Source organism: Leuresthes tenuis, unplaced genomic scaffold (genome assembly GCF_036924035.1).
Source record: "Leuresthes tenuis unplaced genomic scaffold, fLeuTen1.0.hap1 SCAF_7, whole genome shotgun sequence".
In the NCBI taxonomy this organism is placed as follows: Eukaryota; Metazoa; Chordata; class Actinopteri; order Atheriniformes; family Atherinopsidae; genus Leuresthes; species Leuresthes tenuis.
This window is the reverse complement of record NW_027325361.1, coordinates 24,784,703-24,803,620: the sequence shown is the minus strand read 5'-3', so window position 1 is coordinate 24,803,620 and position 18,918 is coordinate 24,784,703. Positions and strand designations below refer to the sequence as shown.

At 40.0% G+C, this 18,918-nt stretch overlaps 2 protein-coding genes across 2 annotated transcripts in view; one reads left to right on the top strand and one right to left on the bottom strand.

Annotated features, from left to right (window-relative positions):
- LOC140312341 (allantoinase, mitochondrial) overlaps positions 1 to 18,918 on the bottom strand; it is a 505,108-nt gene that overhangs the window by 193,501 nt on the left and 292,689 nt on the right. The gene's annotated exons all lie outside the window — the stretch shown is intronic.
- On the top strand, positions 1,377 to 18,226 carry slco2a1 (solute carrier organic anion transporter family, member 2A1). The gene is made up of 14 exons (XM_072390102.1): positions 1,377 to 1,621; positions 7,253 to 7,390; positions 8,006 to 8,168; positions 8,672 to 8,884; positions 9,364 to 9,462; positions 9,563 to 9,702; positions 12,008 to 12,080; positions 12,200 to 12,364; positions 12,723 to 12,924; positions 13,744 to 13,891; positions 16,054 to 16,217; positions 16,450 to 16,514; positions 17,267 to 17,387; positions 17,482 to 18,226. Exons 1-14 carry the CDS (start codon positions 1,508 to 1,510, stop codon positions 17,600 to 17,602), a joined length of 1,926 nt encoding a protein of 641 aa, XP_072246203.1. The 5' UTR covers positions 1,377 to 1,507; the 3' UTR covers positions 17,603 to 18,226.

Below are 18,918 nucleotides of genomic sequence, written 5' to 3'. Positions count from 1 at the left end.
AAGTTATTAAATGAAATTGTTTCGAGTCATATCTGTTTTCTTTTAATGTATTTTTCTTTATTTTCTCTAAAGAAGCTGAATGAACATCCTCCAAGTGTGGTGATTCCATCATTTTTTGCCAGCCAAGACTGTCGATGAAGTGCAGCCCCTCTGTTTTCTGTCTCTGATCCATTCACATCTGTTCTCAGCTTAATAACTAAATTATTCATTTCGTCTTGTCTGTGGTGTTTTTATGTGCTGTAGACACTGCCAAACTAAGCATCAGCACATACTAATACTTGATGCAAGCTTGTTCCTGTTGGCCTACGTAACGTAAATGTAAGGTTTGGATGAGAACAAACTGAGTTTGTGTTACAATTCTTAACTTGTGATTCTTGCTTGCATGCTTAAATTTCATAAGATGGTTCCACAAGTTTGGTTCTCAAGAATTCCACTTATTTGACATATTTATACATATTTATCTGGCATCTGACAACAAAGCAACTGACCAAATTAACAATTTACAAACGTTTGATTAGTAAAATACACTCTGGAAAGACCTCGAAAAAACTAGTATTTTCAATCATTATATTAAGTAGCCCATGTCAAAGACGACGAATAAATGATTGACAACTCAAAGTTCTTCTGGACCCTTCGCCATGACAGTAAACAGTAAACTCAAAGGAGAGGCAGACAGAGGAGGGAAAGTATTTTTCATCAGTTCGAAAACTAAATATTTTGTTCATTTATGTGGTTAGATGAGGAATTGTTGAAATACTACAAGAACATCCCGACCTTTATGGTGTAATAACCTTTTACAGGCATGAAGAGTCGGTTAATTCATGCCTAAATGTGTACCATTGACTTGCTCGTCTCCGTCTAAAGTTCAACTCACTCCTGGTAATAGTTTAAGTTACCGCCTGGTCTGCTTGGCATATAGAAGGATCAACAAAATCACACTGAACAGATGATCACGTTGTTATACATCTGTGGTAGGTCAATTTAAGACTTAAATAGCTAAACGCTCCATAAACGGTCATTAGCCGTTGCTTCTCTGTTAGTAGTTTGTACTCATTAGCTCTGGACTCTCGCTCGCGGCGCCGCATACCACAACTAATGAAGCATTAAGCCTGTTTTAGCTGCTAGGGACCGAAACAGGGATTCACTGAGGGGATGACAACACTTGGAATGACACCAAAACTCGTTCAGTCTTCTCCTAATCGCGCTGTTTATCGGAAGTATGTATGTAAACAGCCCCGTGAGTAACGCTGGCTGGTCACTCTTAATAACCTTGCACATACGCATCATTCAGACGTGGTTAATTCCCACAGGTGAGCAAGTTTGACAAACTCGCGCGTGACTCAGCGCATCGGCGCGAGATCGTCATGTACCAGTTTAAAGTTTCAAAACATTTACGCATGGAGTTGTAGGTTGAGTCCAGTTACATCACCAGAGCCTTGGACAGCCCCCACCACCCAACCCCCAGCTCACCGGTGGGGACAGAAGAAAAAGCTTCGGTCTGACACAGATGTCTGTAGACAACTTCGCTCTCTGCACGCGCGAGGACATATTAGCAGGACCAATGGACATGCATTTCCCCAAAGACTCGAGGAAACCAAGGAGGTTATGCTGCAACATTAAGGTAAGCATCAGTGCTGCCGCGGGCTAAATTGTAACCTGCAGCATTTATCCTCTAACTGTTTATGTATCCAGCTAAACTTCTTTCAATTTCGCAGGATTGCCTAACTGCACAGAGATGAAACTTAAAGCAGACGAAAGTCATTTCACATTTTCCCTTCACAGCCAAGAGGATACTGTAACAGGACTTTATTTGAGATAAACAGGTCCTGGGCAATAATGAGAATATTGTGCCTCTTGTTTTTGAAAACGGTCAGTCAGAGCTAACTTAAGTCAGATTTAGCTGGACTTTGTGTTATAAATAGGAGAATGTTGAACTGATTGACATTTGTTTCTGAGAGCAATGAGATGTGAAATTAAAGTGGCACCTATCTCTAACCGTTCAGAGCAGTGTGTTTGTCATATGTATTATATCACATGAGGCGTTCAACTAAACCCATTTTAATACCACACTTGCCACTTAAAATGGAGAAAAAAAAAATCAACCTGTAACATTTCCAGGGTGGGATCTTATTTACTGACTGCTGTTAATATCAATCTGCCTGTTATTGACTATTTCATTGTTATGTGGTCAATAATTATAAAGGAAAAAAATCCTCATAGCACTTGAATTTTATTCAGTTTGAAATAATTTTTTAAATAAGAGAATTTCTCTCCACCTAAAACGTCTTTTGGGCTGTTGTAACTTAGGTTTTATCTGTCCGCCAGCAGCATCCAGTTCCATCTTTGTTCCATTTTCTATATAAAGTCTGTGAGCACCATTCATGGGGAGATGCAGCAAAACTGTATGTTCCGTAGCTGTAGAAATGAGCCAAAAGACCCCTGTTCCACTTTGATGGTTAGTTTCAAAACTTACCAATATGTATGTGTCTTCACTGTGTGAACGAGGCGTGATTAATGCTCATACATTTTGTAAACGTGGAGCGACCAGAATGAAAAGTCTTTTGATCCACCGCCTCTCAAAGAGAAACTGCGGATTTGAATCCGAAATCCTGTGTGTTTACCTGAAATGTTCTTACCCTGTCTGACGTAGGGACAGCTCCTGCTAAGCATCTGCTGTTTATCATTTTGAAGTCTTCGGTTAACCCCCCCCCCCCTGTGCACGCACATGCAGGTGGGGCGGAGGACAGTGAAACAGCAGGGTTCAGTTGGAAAAGCATCATCACGTCGATATGTTTGAGAGCACAGGATGAACTTTTGCCTGTTATGCTCAGCATGCGTCTCAGAGTCGTGTCAAGGTATATTTAGATAATGGGAGTTGTTCAGAATAAGCAGCTGGTAATTTGTCAGCCAGGTGTTTGAAAGTTGTTCCTATAGGGATTAGACATAGATTGCATGAAAGCGTAACGTCAGAATGCTTAATTGCTGCTGGCTTCCTGTCTTGCCATTGCAACCAAAGAGAAGAAAATTGCCTGAGCAGCTTTTCACATAAAAGTAAATGATTATGTGCTCAGGGAAGCCATCCAGGCAACAGAGGTTTCACAAGGAGCAGTCATGTCCATCCATTTTTTCTTGAAAAGTGCACAAAGTACTGTTCGAGCTGTACTCTTTGTTTGCTTAATGGACATTCAGTTTGTTTTGTATTCCTGACAGTTTTAACCTGGCGACTGCAGGCTACACCTTGTCAACACTCACAGTCAAACCTTTGATCCCAGAGGCTTCAAAACTTTCCACAAGTGATTGAACCGCTCTTTGGCTCCATATGTACAACCCAATTTAGAAACATTTTAAGGACTAAAAGTCTTCTTATCCTCGCCACTTATTTGACCAAAGTGGGATGAGAACATTTCCACCTTATCCTGAACTGTAAATTAGGGCTTTAAAAGTACCTTTTGGAACTTGGTGGAAATTACTGGTTAAATGATAACAAGTTAGTAACATGACTAGATTTAAAAGAATTTCTGTAATCTTTTTGCTCCTTGCCTTCCCCCCACAGTTGTGGGAAGTAACACCACTGTTATGAAAACAAATCTCCGTGTGAGCCCAGCACAAGTACAGCCAGACACATGAATTTCTTGTCATGTTGAAGAGGCAACAAAAGCGCAATCAGAAGCCCTCAAAGATCTCGAGCAACTGTAAAGCAGAAAGATTTGCTGTTGGGCTGGAAACCAAACTTGTAAACTGCGGTATCGTAGCCCCTGAGTGCACCAGGGCAGTTTCAGGCCTGGGAATGTGCATAGCAAAGATCAGTGTACTTAAATGAGTCAAAAGCGCAACGTCTTAAGGTTCACAAACTTCTCCAGTGTTGTTTTAAAACAGCATAACAGAGTGGCTTTGTCTTTCAAAAGTGAAGGCCTTTTGTGGAAGACTGCGTGTGCAAACGGTTTAAGAATAAGATCTCCAGACAATTATTTGCAAAGAATTTGGGGATTTTGTGTAAAATGTAAATAAAAAAGCAGAATGCAATGAGTTGCGAATCTCATATACCAATATTTTATTCACAGTGGAACACACATACAACATAAAAAATGTTTAAAGGGAAATTTTTTTTAACTGATTGCAGCAATCCCAAGGAATTTGGGACGGAGGCACCTTAGAGAGAGTTTTTTTTAAGAAGTGAAGTTGAGCGGAGGTTCAGCAGTCAAACTACATCTGCAAACTGTCGAGCAATTTCAGATTAATGTTGCTCAACTTAAAATTGCCATAACTTTAGAAATGTCATCATCTACAGTACATAATATCATCAAAAGATTCCAAGAATCTGGAGACACCTCCATGTGAAAGGCACAGGGCTGAGATTGTGTCATGGAAATCACTGCGTGGGCTCAGGAACACATTGTTTGTGAACACAGCCACGAGCCACAAGTGGACATGATCCAAAAATGCATCTCCGAGCTTTGCACATCTGGAAAGGCCCCATCAGTGCTGAATAGTATATAAAGGTTCCAGAACAACATATGCTCCCATTCAGACATCTTTGTACATCCTTGTACGTCTCAGCAAGACAAAGCTAAACCGCAGCGAGGCTTCGTACAAAAGTCCAGCTGCCGAACTAGCCTGCCTGCACTGCAGATCTGTTCATTTGGTGCATTGTGAAGTACAAAATCTGACAAAGAAGATGCAAGAAAATCGGCTAACATTCCACCCACTGCAAAAAAGCCATAATCTGTGATGGTGTGAACATTCTTTTCAGGAGATCTGCAAGATTGAAGGACTTAACTGTTAGTGTCTGAGCCAAGGTTCTGTTCAGAGGCATGCACGTTTGTTTAATCTTTAACACCATCTGAACATGTGATAAAGACTAACTTTGCATTTTGATTGGATATACAATTATTGCCCTCATGCGAAGAGTTGGATGAAAAGACTGTTACTGCTGATTATACGCAGCGACAGCTTAACTTGCCACACACTGGCTGTAGTCTTATTATACGGACACACGAGAGGGGCGTTGATGCTTTCATCAAACCCTCGGCAAGAAAGAGAATTTGCATAAAACGCCAAACCATTATTTTTAAATCTGTGACAAATTTGTAGCCTCTTTGTTCTGGAGGCTATTGTGCAGCAAAACTGTTTAATGTTTGCTTTACAAAAAGGGGGGGGGGGTGATCCTGTGAACATGGTTTCTTTTAAGTGTCCTTGGAGACCTCAGATTTTTTTATTTTAGTTTTTAACAAAATAGATCTGGGGGGTTTTTTTGCAGAAAAAACAATAGCAAAGAACAAAATAAATGGATCGCCAGCAAGGTAGCAACTGCACGTGCCCCTGAAATAAAAGCATCTGAAATCTGAGTGGGATCTTCCGTCAATTCTTCCCCTCGCAGCAGGTTAAAGGCTGGGACAATAACTTCCACACGGAGTGAGCTGAGCTGAGTTTAAACACTGAGAATCTAACCCAACACAACCAGTTTTCCTGGTCACAAACATCAGATCGGCTTATATCACTTTGACCTTCTGTTTATGTGAATGCTAAATCTTTCGTCACACTTTGGCATTTTATTGACACACTCCCGCTTCTCTGTTCTACAATTTGTCATGCTGTACAAATATCTCAGTCAGGTTTCAACATAATGCAACATCGCTTCACATATTATTATCGATTGGATTTAAAAAAAAAAAAAGGCAGCTTTTGGCATTCTCTCTGAATTCAAGTGAAAGTGTTTCCTCTGAGTGAAGAAAAACTGAAATTGTGAAAGACTGAAGTGGGTTTGAAGTTGGTCTGAGAATTCTTTCGTCTTGATCTGCTGTAAATCACAAGCAGCTTTTTGCTTGCCTGAGCAGATATGACCTGTCAAAACATTTAGGTAACTGAACCCCATTTGAACAAGAATGAGGATGAAATATTAGCAACACCCTAAAAGCATCTATTGTGTGTGCCAACAAACCATAAAGCCAAGCATTAATGGGAGCTTTATCTGTTCTGAGGCGACTGCTTCGTTCATTTTCCCTTTTCGACCTGGACGCCTGTAAACAAGCTGGATTTTATTGCTGTTATCATAGCAAAGTCACTCCTAATCTCAGCAAGTATCTTTAGTGGCATCGAGGCGTTCACGGCCCTCCACCATGGACAGAGTATCTTTTAAAGTGAGGGGCTCCTCTTCCAGATCCCTGGGAGTCCTTCCAGTGCATGACTTAAATCTTCACACAACTGTGAATCTGAGGAAGAAAGTCCAAGAGATGGATTACACACTGAAATGGTGACATTCCACATATAGTGTCTCCAGTAGCTTAGCATTTAGCTTAGAATGTGTGCAGTGTCATCACTGAAACAGATACTTGACTGCTCTTTTGGAGCTGTGCTCTGCTGCTTTTGTTTTTTCATTCTACTAAATCTATCAGTAAAGAAACAGCTTCTGAAACCCGAAGGGGTAACTCCATATGTCCATCATTCTACGTTGAGAATCATTCACAAGTGGAAAACATTCTAGACAGCAGCCAATCTTCCCAGGGGTGGATGACTCAACAAGTTCATCCCGAGGTCAGACCGTGCAATGCTCAAAGAAATTGCAAAAAACCAAACACCTACATCTTAGACTACAAGCCTCAAGTTGGTATTATACATGTTAAAGTTCATGACAGTACAATTAGAAAAATATTTAACAAGTACGGTAAGTTTGGAAGGGCTGTCAGGAGAAAGCGTCTTCTTGCTTAGGTTTTTAAAGTTACATCTGAACAAACCACAAGACTTCTGGAACAATGTCCTTTGGACACACGGGACCAAAGTGGAGATGTTTTGGTCATAATGCACAGCTCCACCTTTGGAGAAAATACAGTGAATCACCTCAAACACCGCATACCAACTGTCAAGCACGGTGGTGGAGGGCTGATGATCTGGGCTTGTTCTGCAGCCACAGAACGTGGGTGCCTTGCAGTCACAGAGTAGACCACAAACTCCTCAAGACTGATAACATCATACAGAAAACTATCACTTCAAATTATTGCTGCTAAAACCATATTCTAAATAAGGACACAGTGAAAATGTCACGTGATATTGTTCATCTGAGTTTGACTTTAAATTTGACTTTCTTTCTCACGTGAGTGCATTTTTAACTTCACACAGACACCCCTGTCTTTATGTTAGCAAAGCTGACTGGCCGCAGGACGTACAGATCCTCTTATCTCACTCTTGGAGAAGGAGCAAATAGTTAAGTCAACCTGTCTTTCCAACTTTATGAACATAATTCTGCTATCTGTCCTAGCTGTTCGTCTTGTTCCACGGCCTCCTGCAGTTCTCTCAGCTGCTGTACAGCGCCTACTTCAAGAGCACCATCACCACGATCGAAAGGCGCTATGGCCTCAGCAGCTACTCCTCGGGAACCATTTCCTCTCTCAACGAGGTAGGAGCCAACAATAACATGCTCGCACAATGTGAGATCATGATATCTTTACTTCAAGGATACCGATGACAAAGGAGGAATTGAAGTTAACAGCAACCTATCAAAATCACACATCCTGACAATTGAAGCGGGACTCCAGCATTTTGGAATGATGTTACTGCATATAGAGGGGTTAGGAATCAATGAAAGAATGTTCTGTATGTGCTCGCTGCGGAGGGCGCAAAATCCCATATGTAAATGTTTTCCATTTGTCAGACATACATGACCCCGGGCCAAACTAAATCACCATGTTGACATTTGCTTTTTGTTGGCTTTTGGAATTATTTCAGGAAACCAGACAAAACAAGCCTGAAGATTTCGGTTTATCTTCTCTCTTTGGATGGTTATTTGAAGCTGCTGTTATGTTTTCATAGTGAAAGAGGATCAAATAATTGTGCGTGCTGTGAGAACTGTCATCCAAGAGACTTTATCACCCAGCACTACACTTTTACAAGTCACTAAAATAAGTTGGAAAGACCTGCAACTTGCTGCATTCACAGTGAGAAGTCTGATGTAAAGAGAGGAAATGTTCCGTTTGTCTTCTATTTTAAACTCGTCTCTGCTTCTGTCTCTTAGGTCAGCAACAGCCTCCTAATTGTGTTTGTGAGCTACTTTGGGAATCGGGTTCACCGTCCTCGCTTTATCGGAATTGGTGGACTGCTGATGGCTGTTAGCGCCATGATCCTCGCCCTACCTCACTTCCTGTCCCAGCCCTACGAATACGACTCTGTTTTACACAGTAAGGCAAAGCTGTAAACACAAGGCCGTGTGGTGTCTTCAGTTATGGTTACTGATCTGAGTCAGCCCAGAGCAGGGGACTTAGAAATATACAAATCTGTCAAAGCAGTTCATGAGACTGTACATGAGGGGTTTGTTTGGAGCTCTGCAGAATTTTCCTTGCAGTGCTTTCGCAGTCCTCTGCAGGAGTCAAACAAGTATCTGTAGCATGGTTCACCTCAGCCATGTCGCTGCTCTTCAGCTGAACCTTTGCATAACTCAGAGGGAAATTCATAACCAAGGAGTTCACTGAAATCTACGAAGATTACATTCACCTCCAGGGCAATTCATTTGCAATAAGAATATCCTCCTTCTGCCTTTCATTTAGGTTCAGACTGAGTGTCAGTGGAGGGTCAGAGAAGCTTCAGGAAATTAGAAAAGTCCACTGCTCTGCCATTAACTGTAACTTTTTTTCCTCCTTCTCCTCCCTTCTACATCTGTGTGCGACCACCTGCCACAACCCAGATCGCCACGACATTTGCATCCTGCAGGGCAACGCGAGCAGCACGGAGTCTTGCGGCATCGATGAGACCAGGCGGCTGACTGACACAAACAACCTGTGGCTGCTCATGGCCATTGCTCAGCTGCTCTTTGGCGTGGGCTCCGTGCCCATCCAGCCATTTGGGATATCCTATATAGATGATTTTGCTGGACCAAGCAACTCCCCTCTTTACATAGGTGAATGACCTGTGGTTCAGACATGCAGTGAATTGGTGTGTTTACTTTGGCACTTTGTTTGGTTCATATTTGTTACACGTGGATTCTGTAGGTTTACATGAAGAAACGTTAGAAAAAGTTTGGATCAAACATACTTACATTCTCATGTCAACAGGGAAAGCTTGTGTGCGTGCTTAGATCTGTTTGTGGTTATCAGATCCTTGTTCCAGATCGAGGATCATAGAACAGATAATACAGCTATTTGTGCTCATACTGTGAGGCTGTAAAACCGGCATGTTAAAGGAAAAACTCAATAGATTCTAAATAAGAGCATCTTTTCTACTTTTGAGTTTTAGAATGACGTTCACGTTTTTGACTGAGGCAAGTATCGCAGTCAGTGGAGAGGTTTTCTGTCAGTATTTATCTGGCATTTACAATTGGGTAAGAAAATGAGCTCATCTCAGCAGTATTTCACAAACTTTTTCTTTTATCATTCACAGCCATCCTGTTTGCTATATCTGTTTTCGGGCCGGCCATCGGTTATCTGCTGGGCTCAGTCATGCTGCGGATCTATGTGGACGTGGACAGAAACAACTTGGGTAATTTTTAGGCCTTAGAAGGCAGCCCGCAGTTAATAAAGCAGCATAGGCGCTTCAGTGTGGTGTTTGGAGACTCAGTGGTCACTGCTGTTTCCTGCAGAGGCAGAAAAAGAGCTGCGACCAGGAGATCCCCGTTGGGTTGGGGCCTGGTGGATGGGTTTGCTCATCGCCACCGGCTGCCTGGTTCTCACCTCCATCCCGTACTTCTTCTTCCCTCGCAGGATACCATCGGAAAACAATGTAAGTCTCCCTCTGACAGATGTCTGTCATACAGGACAGACATGTTTCCTTACATAGAATGTGTCTTGATAGAAGCAGTATCACTCATGTTTGGACACACTCACTATTTCTCTTTTGACTGGTATTGTATATGAAGGTATGTTACAGTTTATGTCTGTAGCAAAGTATGTTCTTCAGTGCAGCATGTCTCATGTTGCATTGACCCCTGCTGGCATTATGTCAACATTGCACGTTTATTTTTCTCCAGCAAAGAGATGATAGTATGACACTTAACACATTTCCTTTGCCAAGAATTGATGTGTACTTGAAAATTCGTTTTGTTTCTCTCAGATCTTTTAAACAGCTTGTAGAATATGTGTTCTTTGATAAGATAAAGCCAAAATAACTTTAAAAGGAAACCACCCCCCTCTCGTGACCGCACTCGTTCAATCATCCAGCTGTGGAAAGGGACCAAGTAAGGATATGTAACAGGATGTAAACTTTCCACAGAAAAAAGATACCCAAACGTTCCTGTCATTTTCTTTTCCTCTCCTTTTTGGAAAACTCTTATCTGTGCAAAACCAAAAAAACCTTTCAACTCACAAAAGAAGGAACAGAAATAGTTTGTGAAATTTGTCCTTAATTTAATCACGTGGTTTAGTGCCAGTAGTGATCTTTGAAAACCTGTCAGCATTGGAGTTAGCTAACAAAGAAATTGAAATAGTTAGCTTAAAACAGTAAATAACTGCTTAATGAATAAGTAGAACAAATAGTTAGCTAAAGGATAAATGATGCCCTGAAGGAATGGTTGAAAAATCAGCTTATGCCACCCTTAAGTGTTAAGTTAAACTCTATTCAAACCCGAACAACTAGTAAATATGCTGCATTACAAATTAAAGTTCTGCATGAGAAATCTTAGTTAAGCAAGAGTACCTAAGCAACACCTGTTAAATGTATGTTTTGATTGTTTCTAATAAACTGAAATATTGAACCTTTAGTGAAATGAATCCATGTAAAACCTTTGGAGCTTGTAGATAAATATCAGGTGAGTTGAAAGTACATTTCCCTCTTGAAACTGTACTTAAGTAACTTGAGTAAATTAAAGAATTTGAAGCTTACTTTGTGGTTAAGGAATTTATGATTAAAGATACTTGAAGTAATTTAATAGCAGTGTGCAAGCAATCAGAATGGAAAGAAAAATAGCAAACAAATAAGACTAATTTTGCAACAATAAAACGTGTAAGTTCCTGTACACGACTTTAAACATCCTGAAACTAGGTGCAGACAGTTTAGTGTTATAAAGCTGCAAAATAATAGTTTGGAGTGAGAAAAACGTCACAGAAATCTTCCTTTATGGTGTTCGACAGCTGTGGGTGGTTCAGAATAAATACACTGTGTGCACCTCTGGCAAGGAGCTGTCAGTTCTGATATTCCATTCATATTCTTGTTTAGGTCACACAGCATAGCTGGAATAATGAGTCATGCCCAGAGTACATCCCCTTACACCATTGTGATCTTTTATATTCCTGTCCTTCAAGACACGTAGCATTACTCGCATTTCTTCACCATCCCTGAAGAGCATGTGCTTTTCCTACCTGCAGCCGTCCTTTTCTGCACCCACTCTTCTGTGTTGACTGGTGTTCAGCAGATCTTGTGACAGAAATAAGTAGCTTGACCTTTAAAAACATGCCCGAAACAAGAGACTGAGTTTTAAAAAAAGGAGAAGTCCAAAATTAAAAAAAAACAAACAAAACCAGTCTGATACAGTGACTGTAGAGACAAAGACAAGCACCACAAAGCAGCCGTGTGTGTCACAAAGCCCAGTTAGAGCTCAGGTCGGGCGTAATGTTGCTGCTACGGTGTTAACACGTCTACATAATAAAACTGAGATCAGCGCACTCCACAGAGCTTGATTTCATTATTGTTTAAGGGATCAGAAAATGTTTTCATGGCAGCGTCTTATTCAGAATAATGTATATGATTATTAATAGTTAATATGTATATTATTATGATCATTATTAATAAAGGTTTTTTTTTCTTTTTGGGATTAATAAAGTATTACTCAGTTCAGTTTGATGAATCAACATCAGAATTTAAATGTAGGCAATGTGTTGTAGAGGCAGAAGGTAACTTTTCAAGGATTCCCTGTAATAGTGGTGCTGATTATTCAAACGCTCTCTTCTGTGTTTGCATCGGTACGGCTGTACCTCATTAATGTCCCTGTACTCATTACACTCAGGTGATACGATGAGTTACACTTTGTTCATCTCATTGTGGCTGGATGATAGCTGTAATTATGCTTTTAAATCTTTTTTTTTTCTTCTAGGTGACTGAAAGTGAGAGTGACTCTGACGATGACTTTAAGAATCCAGAAGTCTCGCTACTTGATTTCCTTAAAAGTAAGTTTGTCACGTTCAGACTTTTGGGCCAACAACCTGACTAAACATGGTGATATTGGTCAGTACATTGTTTCCAGTAGCATAATGCTAATTAGTGTGTCTGTTTTTGATCTGATCAGTGTTTCCTAGAATGTTTGTTCACCTCCTGTTGAGCCCTCTTTTCCTGATGCTGGTCCTGGCCCAGTGCTGCTTCTCATCAGTAATAGCTGGTCTATCTACATTCCTCAACAAATTTCTGGAGCGACAATATGGATCTTCTGTTGCATACAGCAGCCTGCTAGTAGGTGGGTACAGGAGGAGAGCAAATGTACTTTTAGATCCTCAGTCAACTGCTTATAATGCTGCCTCAACAATTCATAATCCAGAGACTGGTATGTTTTATTAAACCATTTTATAATCTCTTTAGAAACCAAATTAATCGTTAGTGTGTTGAAATAATTTACCAGATGTGCCTCAGTGTGTTCTGGTTGAGCTGCCATTTTTATTTAGATTTTAAAAATCCCTTGTTTTTTTTTTTAACCCCTGTAACTTGGCCCCTCTGTAGCATTTCTTTTATTTTTAGGTGACTCCAGTAATTAGTGTGAAAACATATGCTACACAGTATTTTCAGATATTTGGAACTATGCTGCTTTTGGTTCTCAGGTGCTGTGAATCTGCCAGCGGTGGCTGTGGGGATGCTGATAGGTGGGGTCATCATGAAGAGGATGGGTCTCTCTCTGAAGACCATCCCCCGTTTCTCTGTGGTCATGCTGACCATTTCCACCCTCCTCTGCATCCCTCTCTTCTTCATGGGCTGTCCCACCAAAAAAGGCTTGGAGGCCAATTACCAAAATGAACAGTATGGGTGAGTGAGGAGAATCGGACTTGCAACACATCGAGGTTTCTCTTGATGTTTTCATATTTCCTTTTTTTTTTTTTTTTTTAAAGGAAATCTGCCACTAAATATTGGTTGGCCAAAGTGTCATGCTTCTTTTACCAGTGTGTCAGTCAATCTTTAGCATCCATTTCTTTTGATACTCGCCACATATGAAGACTTCTAACCTTCACTGTGGATCAGTCTCAGAAATAAGTTAAATAATCTGAGATGTGGGCTACTCTTTATCAAGTTGGAGCTGTTGTTAGTCTTTTAACTTTGAACTGTTGCACAAAAAGTCTTTGTGGATTAAGATTAATAATGAAGATTGTCAAGCAGAGCTGTTGTCTGCGTTTTACATGGTGGCAATAAAAAAAAAATGACACCTTACTCCTTAATAGTGTCGTGTTTTCAGTAAATGTTATAAGATAAATATTTGGAGGGAGTTTTCTAGTTGTACTCTTTTTTTTTTTTTTGTGAAACAACCTGTATTGATTCAGTACACAGGGAACAGACAGGACACTTGATACAAGATAATCTCATCCCTTTGTTTACTCTGAGTTGATGTATTAATTAGTAATCAGTTTGAGTAAGATCCGAGCCGAAGCTTACTTCAAACCTTCCTTCAAACCAAACACAAATTTGTTGGACTGAAGAAATCCTGGGAAAATTTTTATTGCGCGGCTTACATACTCTGATCTCTAATTTGAAACTAGATGATTTTATTGTTGTTGTTCCAGCTCATAACTGTACTGTGCTGGACTTCAGGGCCAGTTTCTTGCATTTGTTGAACTATGTCTCCCTCCACAGGTCTTTGTCCAAGTGCAACACAAACTGCTCGTGTCCTGCCAGTGCCTTCAACCCCGTGTGTGGCTCTGATGGTGTGGAGTACATTTCTCCCTGCCACGCGGGCTGCACCAACTTCACCAGAAACGCCAACAACACACACCGGGTTCAGGTCAGAGCCTCCTCTCAGCAGCTCTTACAATCTGCATACAATGACATGAGCTTCAGTGAACACATACTGAAAGTGAAATACCCTTAGACATTAGTCCTGCTCTTCAGGGGGGTAGTATTTCCTTTTTACATTTTGCAGGATTGAAACAGGAATATTGCCATCCATTCAAACGGAGAAAAAGATTAAGACGACTTTTTTTTGTCAAGTAGTCATTGTCACACAAAATACATGAAATTATGAAAGGAGTTTGGCAGTGACATTATCTCTTAGTTGTGAACACACGCTGGGAACAGTGAGCAGTTACGCTCACACTCTTGAGATAGTGAGCACATCCAGAGCTGTCTGCAGATGCAGGTGCAGGGCATAAGGCAGCAGTAAGGGGTTGGGTGCCGAGCTCAAAAGCACTCCAGCTAAGAATAGTGACGCCACATTTTTGACAGCCATTGAGAAAACAAACTGCCAACCATTCATTCCCATGCAGCGTCTCTAGCTCCTAATCCACTACTGTTCATAGTGGCATTTATTGGGAATCTGATGGAAAAATGTTCAATATAGCTTCGAATGGTATTGAAAAAAAAAGCCAAAACAAAAATAGTTGAGGTTAGTTTTTGTTAGAATGAATCATCTTTGTCTACATATAAATGGCAACACACTACTGGGAAAAAAATATTATTGCAGTATTTTATTTTTTCAAACAGATCTATAAAAGATTATTTATGTGGAAAAAATATAATGGCTGTAGAATTATTGGGATGAATTTAGTTCAAGCGCAAAACAATTTCAAAAACCTGAAAAATGACTTTCTACTCTGCAGACCTTTTTTCACACTAAAGCATCCTTTTTGGAAGTTTGATATTATCACCATACAGGTATCCTATGCTAAAGGGGATACACAAAGAAGCTTTTAATCTCCTTTCCTTAGTCTTCACAGAATTTGATGCAACAAGGTGCTTTGAATGATAATTTAATGATTTTTCATACTGTGGCATCAAATCATGCTTGTTCGTATTCTTGCTCTTTAGACTCACTGGTTGGCCTGCATCTTCCAGTCTCAAAGCAGTTACAGCAGGCAGAGGCTCTGCTCCTAATAGGATACAAGCAGCTCACAATCAATATCTAATCAATGCTTTCTTACTCAGAGAGAGTAAAGCAGGCCTCTTCAAAGGGGACAAAACCACAATGTGCAAACGTCACAGCTTTGAATAATCTTCCAGTGTGGGATTGTATGGCTTCCAGTTGAGTATTAGTCAGATTGACGCAGCGTTTAAGCCCACTGTGTCATACTCGAGCTCAAACTCAGACCATACTGGCTACAGTTGGCTTAATGGATTAATGCTTAGAGATCAGAGGCTACTTATTCTTCCTTTTGTGTGAATTCACACTGTTCACAAGTGGTAAGTTGGAGTTAGAATTCAAGCATTTAAAGACTGTATTTCTATATTTTGTTTTTAATAAATTCCTGTAGTATGAACTTGGCATCTTTTTGATTTAAGGGGGAAGAAAAACACTTCCGCACATTAAAGAAACACTTAAATACTTCTTTCTTGAATTGTTGAAATGTTATTGTCCAGTAATAGTGAGTTATGATTACTACTTTTTCACATTTTCACAAAAAAAGCCGTTGATTGTTTTGCTTATCTACAGTGGAGTTTTGAACAGTTTAACAGGTGGGAAAACATGGAGTTCAATCTTGCTGAGAGGTTTTTTTATATGGCAAAAATAACACAACGTGTCCATGTCATGCTTAGTGTGAGAGTCTCTACTGTATTCTTCTGTAATTTACAGTCATGATAGCTTCTTTCCTCCGCTTGTTGTTCACTGTGTGTGGAGCAGAGCACAGTGAAAGAGAGACAGGCGAGGTGACAACCACAACTTGTTGTTTTGCTGTAAGTGGAATAAAAGCTCCCCATCTGGTGCTTATCTAATGGACTTTAAACATCTCAACTGTGGCCAGAATATCTGCTCTGCTGCAGATGGCAGGGATGCTAGTCCTAGTCATCACTTATGGGATCACCAGCCCAAGCTGTGCACCTGGCTGTAACATTGCCTCGTCTCAGCAAGAACTTGAACAACACTGTAGTTTCTCAAGTTAAGCACAATAAGAAGACATGTTCTGAAATTTCCCTTTCTTTCTTTCTTTCTTTCTTTCTTTCTGGATACAGATGTATACCAACTGCAGGTGTATACCAGGGAGTCAGAAACACGCCCAGCCAGCTCCTTGTGCCAACAGCTGCTCTCATTTTCTCCTCCCTGTCATACTTGTCATCTCTCTAGCATCACTGATCGCCTGCCTCACTCACAACCCAATGTACATGATGGTGCTTAGGTAAGGCAGAATGGCTGTAAATAGAAATATTAATTTGTTATAGATTTGAAATGTTCAAAACACTTATTGATCTTGATTGAACTATATGCACAGTGCAAAAACAATTTACAATAATGATTTTATTGCCTATATGTAATCAGGCAATAACGTTTTTGAAGTTGTGTGTTTTTCATACAGAGTATGAATAGAAAATACTCAAATTGCCCTTTTACACCTTTACTTTTTATTCCAGATGTGTTTCCTCTGAAGAAAAGTCATTTGCTATTGGAATTCAGTTCTTACTAATGAGAGTGTTAGGTAAGTTAAAACTGTTATATGCCTGAGATCAAACATTACTTCAGTCATGATATTCTTCTTCATGTGGCCCAATATCCAGAACTATCCTGTGATTATATTGGACTTTGACATTATTTTAAAATACTACAAGACGTGCTGTTATATGGAGGATCAATGCATCCAATGTGGAATAGTTAAAAATCCAAAACATTATGAATAAAAACAATTTAATAAATAAACTCTGTGAAATATATATCACAAAATCAATTATTAATTTGATCATATTATTCAAATGTCCTTATTTGCCTATATTTATAATATAACATGAAAAATTGTACAGGGCAAAAATGTGATAGAATATGACAAAAGAACTGTTAACAAAAAGGCTTTTTTTAGCAGGGAATTACAAAAAAAAAGGTTTAGAATAAGATAAATAATAAATTACAATACAACTCTTAATCATTAAAGAAATGAATAATGAAATAACATTCCTTCATGGTAAGTTAATTTTTTCAGTATTGTGCAGTGTGGGCTTCCGTACTGCTCCCTTATCTCACACAGTGCAGCTTTTTTTTTTATGTAATGTCTCAATGTTGTTAATATCTTAAACCATACAACAATATTAAAGGTACTTTCTTGCCTTTCCGTGTAGAGTTGAGCTCACTTCAGCTCCGACAGGCCACAGTCTTAGTGCTTTACCTGATCTCCATAGTACAGCATCAGATTGTCGATGTGGCTTCCTTGATCCCACACTGTTCCTTTGTCCCTCTCAGCCTGGCTACCGGCCCCTGCTCTCTTTGGCATGACCATTGATTCGTCTTGTATCAAGTGGAAACTCATTTGTGGAAAGCCGTATAGCTGTGGTTACTACGACAACAACCTGTTTCGGAGCCGGTAAGGAGCCTTAATTATTCAGAATACATGTCACGTAGACACAGCGTACATAGGCATCGCATCCATTAATTAACCATTCATCTCACCCCCAAAGGTTCTTGGGTCTACAGGTGGCTTATAAGGTCATGGGAGTTACCCTGCTGATGGCGCTGTGGTGGAAGGTGCAGCGGACCGAAAAGTACAGTCTGGAAAAGCAGCCTGAAGGACTACTGTGATCCTGCCGATACTCCCTCTTGAGCCAAGCCTCTCATAGCTTTTCTGTGGTGCAAAACATTTTGAAGAAGAGTATTCTGAGATTAATCCACAGTCTCGACCTCGATTTTCTGCAGGCCCAGTTCTCTGCCGAGTTGGTGCATTGCTAGTTGGAGTGAAGATGTTTTCCATGAGGAAATATTTCTCGTGTTTTTGGATACATTATGGCTTATGATTTCTGATTTGGAATGAAAACACAAATGACTTAATGAACACGGGACTACTAAAATAAACATCAGCTCTAGTACCTCGCAGTATTAACATGCGTCCAAAATAAAGATGATCCTCAAACTGATGATCAGACAACAGTTAGGTATCTTTGTATGTAACGTGCTCCTAAAAGGTTGGAATCTGTTTAGATTTCTGTTTGCATTGGGAACACATTTGTAACTAATTAACGGTATAACTTAATATTTAAGTTATTTTTTATTAGATGTTTGTCTCATAGACAGAGACATCTGGAATAACTGCAGTAATCATTTCCTTTTTGATCACATGTAACACTTTGATTTCAATACTAATGATTTTTTAAATATCAAGCACACACACTGTTACTCCTCTTTTTTAATAAAGTAATTTAACCCACACGTTATGCTTCTTACTGGTGTGGTTATTGGGTAGAGTTCATAACAAGTTTAACCTCTTCTGCCTGGTAAGTAGGTCAGCTAGCTCACCTTACTTCATGTCAGCTTTGACATTTTGATTTATAGCAAGATTGTCTGGAAATTTGTGCAACTAATACAGCTGCTGATTTCAGTAAAGATGGATCTTTTACTTGCTTTTAATAGCTTTTTGGAACTCCAAATGCCAAACTGTTCTCGGTGAGTAGGTAAACGTATTTCATGCCAGAAATAAGGTCTAGGTTTAAAAATACCGGAGTTCCCCTTTAATGGGAACTTGGAGCTGTTTTACAGGATGATTATGGACAGGTGAATTACAGTGGGAGGGAAAGTAGAACGATTACAATTATGTCTTTAATTGTGGTCACAACAGTCTCTATACGTCATCCATGAGGAGAAGTACATTCAAGCAACACTAGAGAAGTTTGTGAACCTTAAAACTATGTGTTTCTGACTCATTTTGAAGCACGCTGATCTTTGTTATGCACATTCCTGGGCCTGAAACTGCCCCAGGGTGCCTTGGGGCTGAGATACCGCAGTTAACAACTTTGTTTTCCAGCCCTGCACCAACCGCTTTGCTTTACAGTCGCTTTACATTGTTGTGGGCTTTTGATGGTATCATTGTGGTCTCTTCAACGTGACAACAAATCTGACATTTC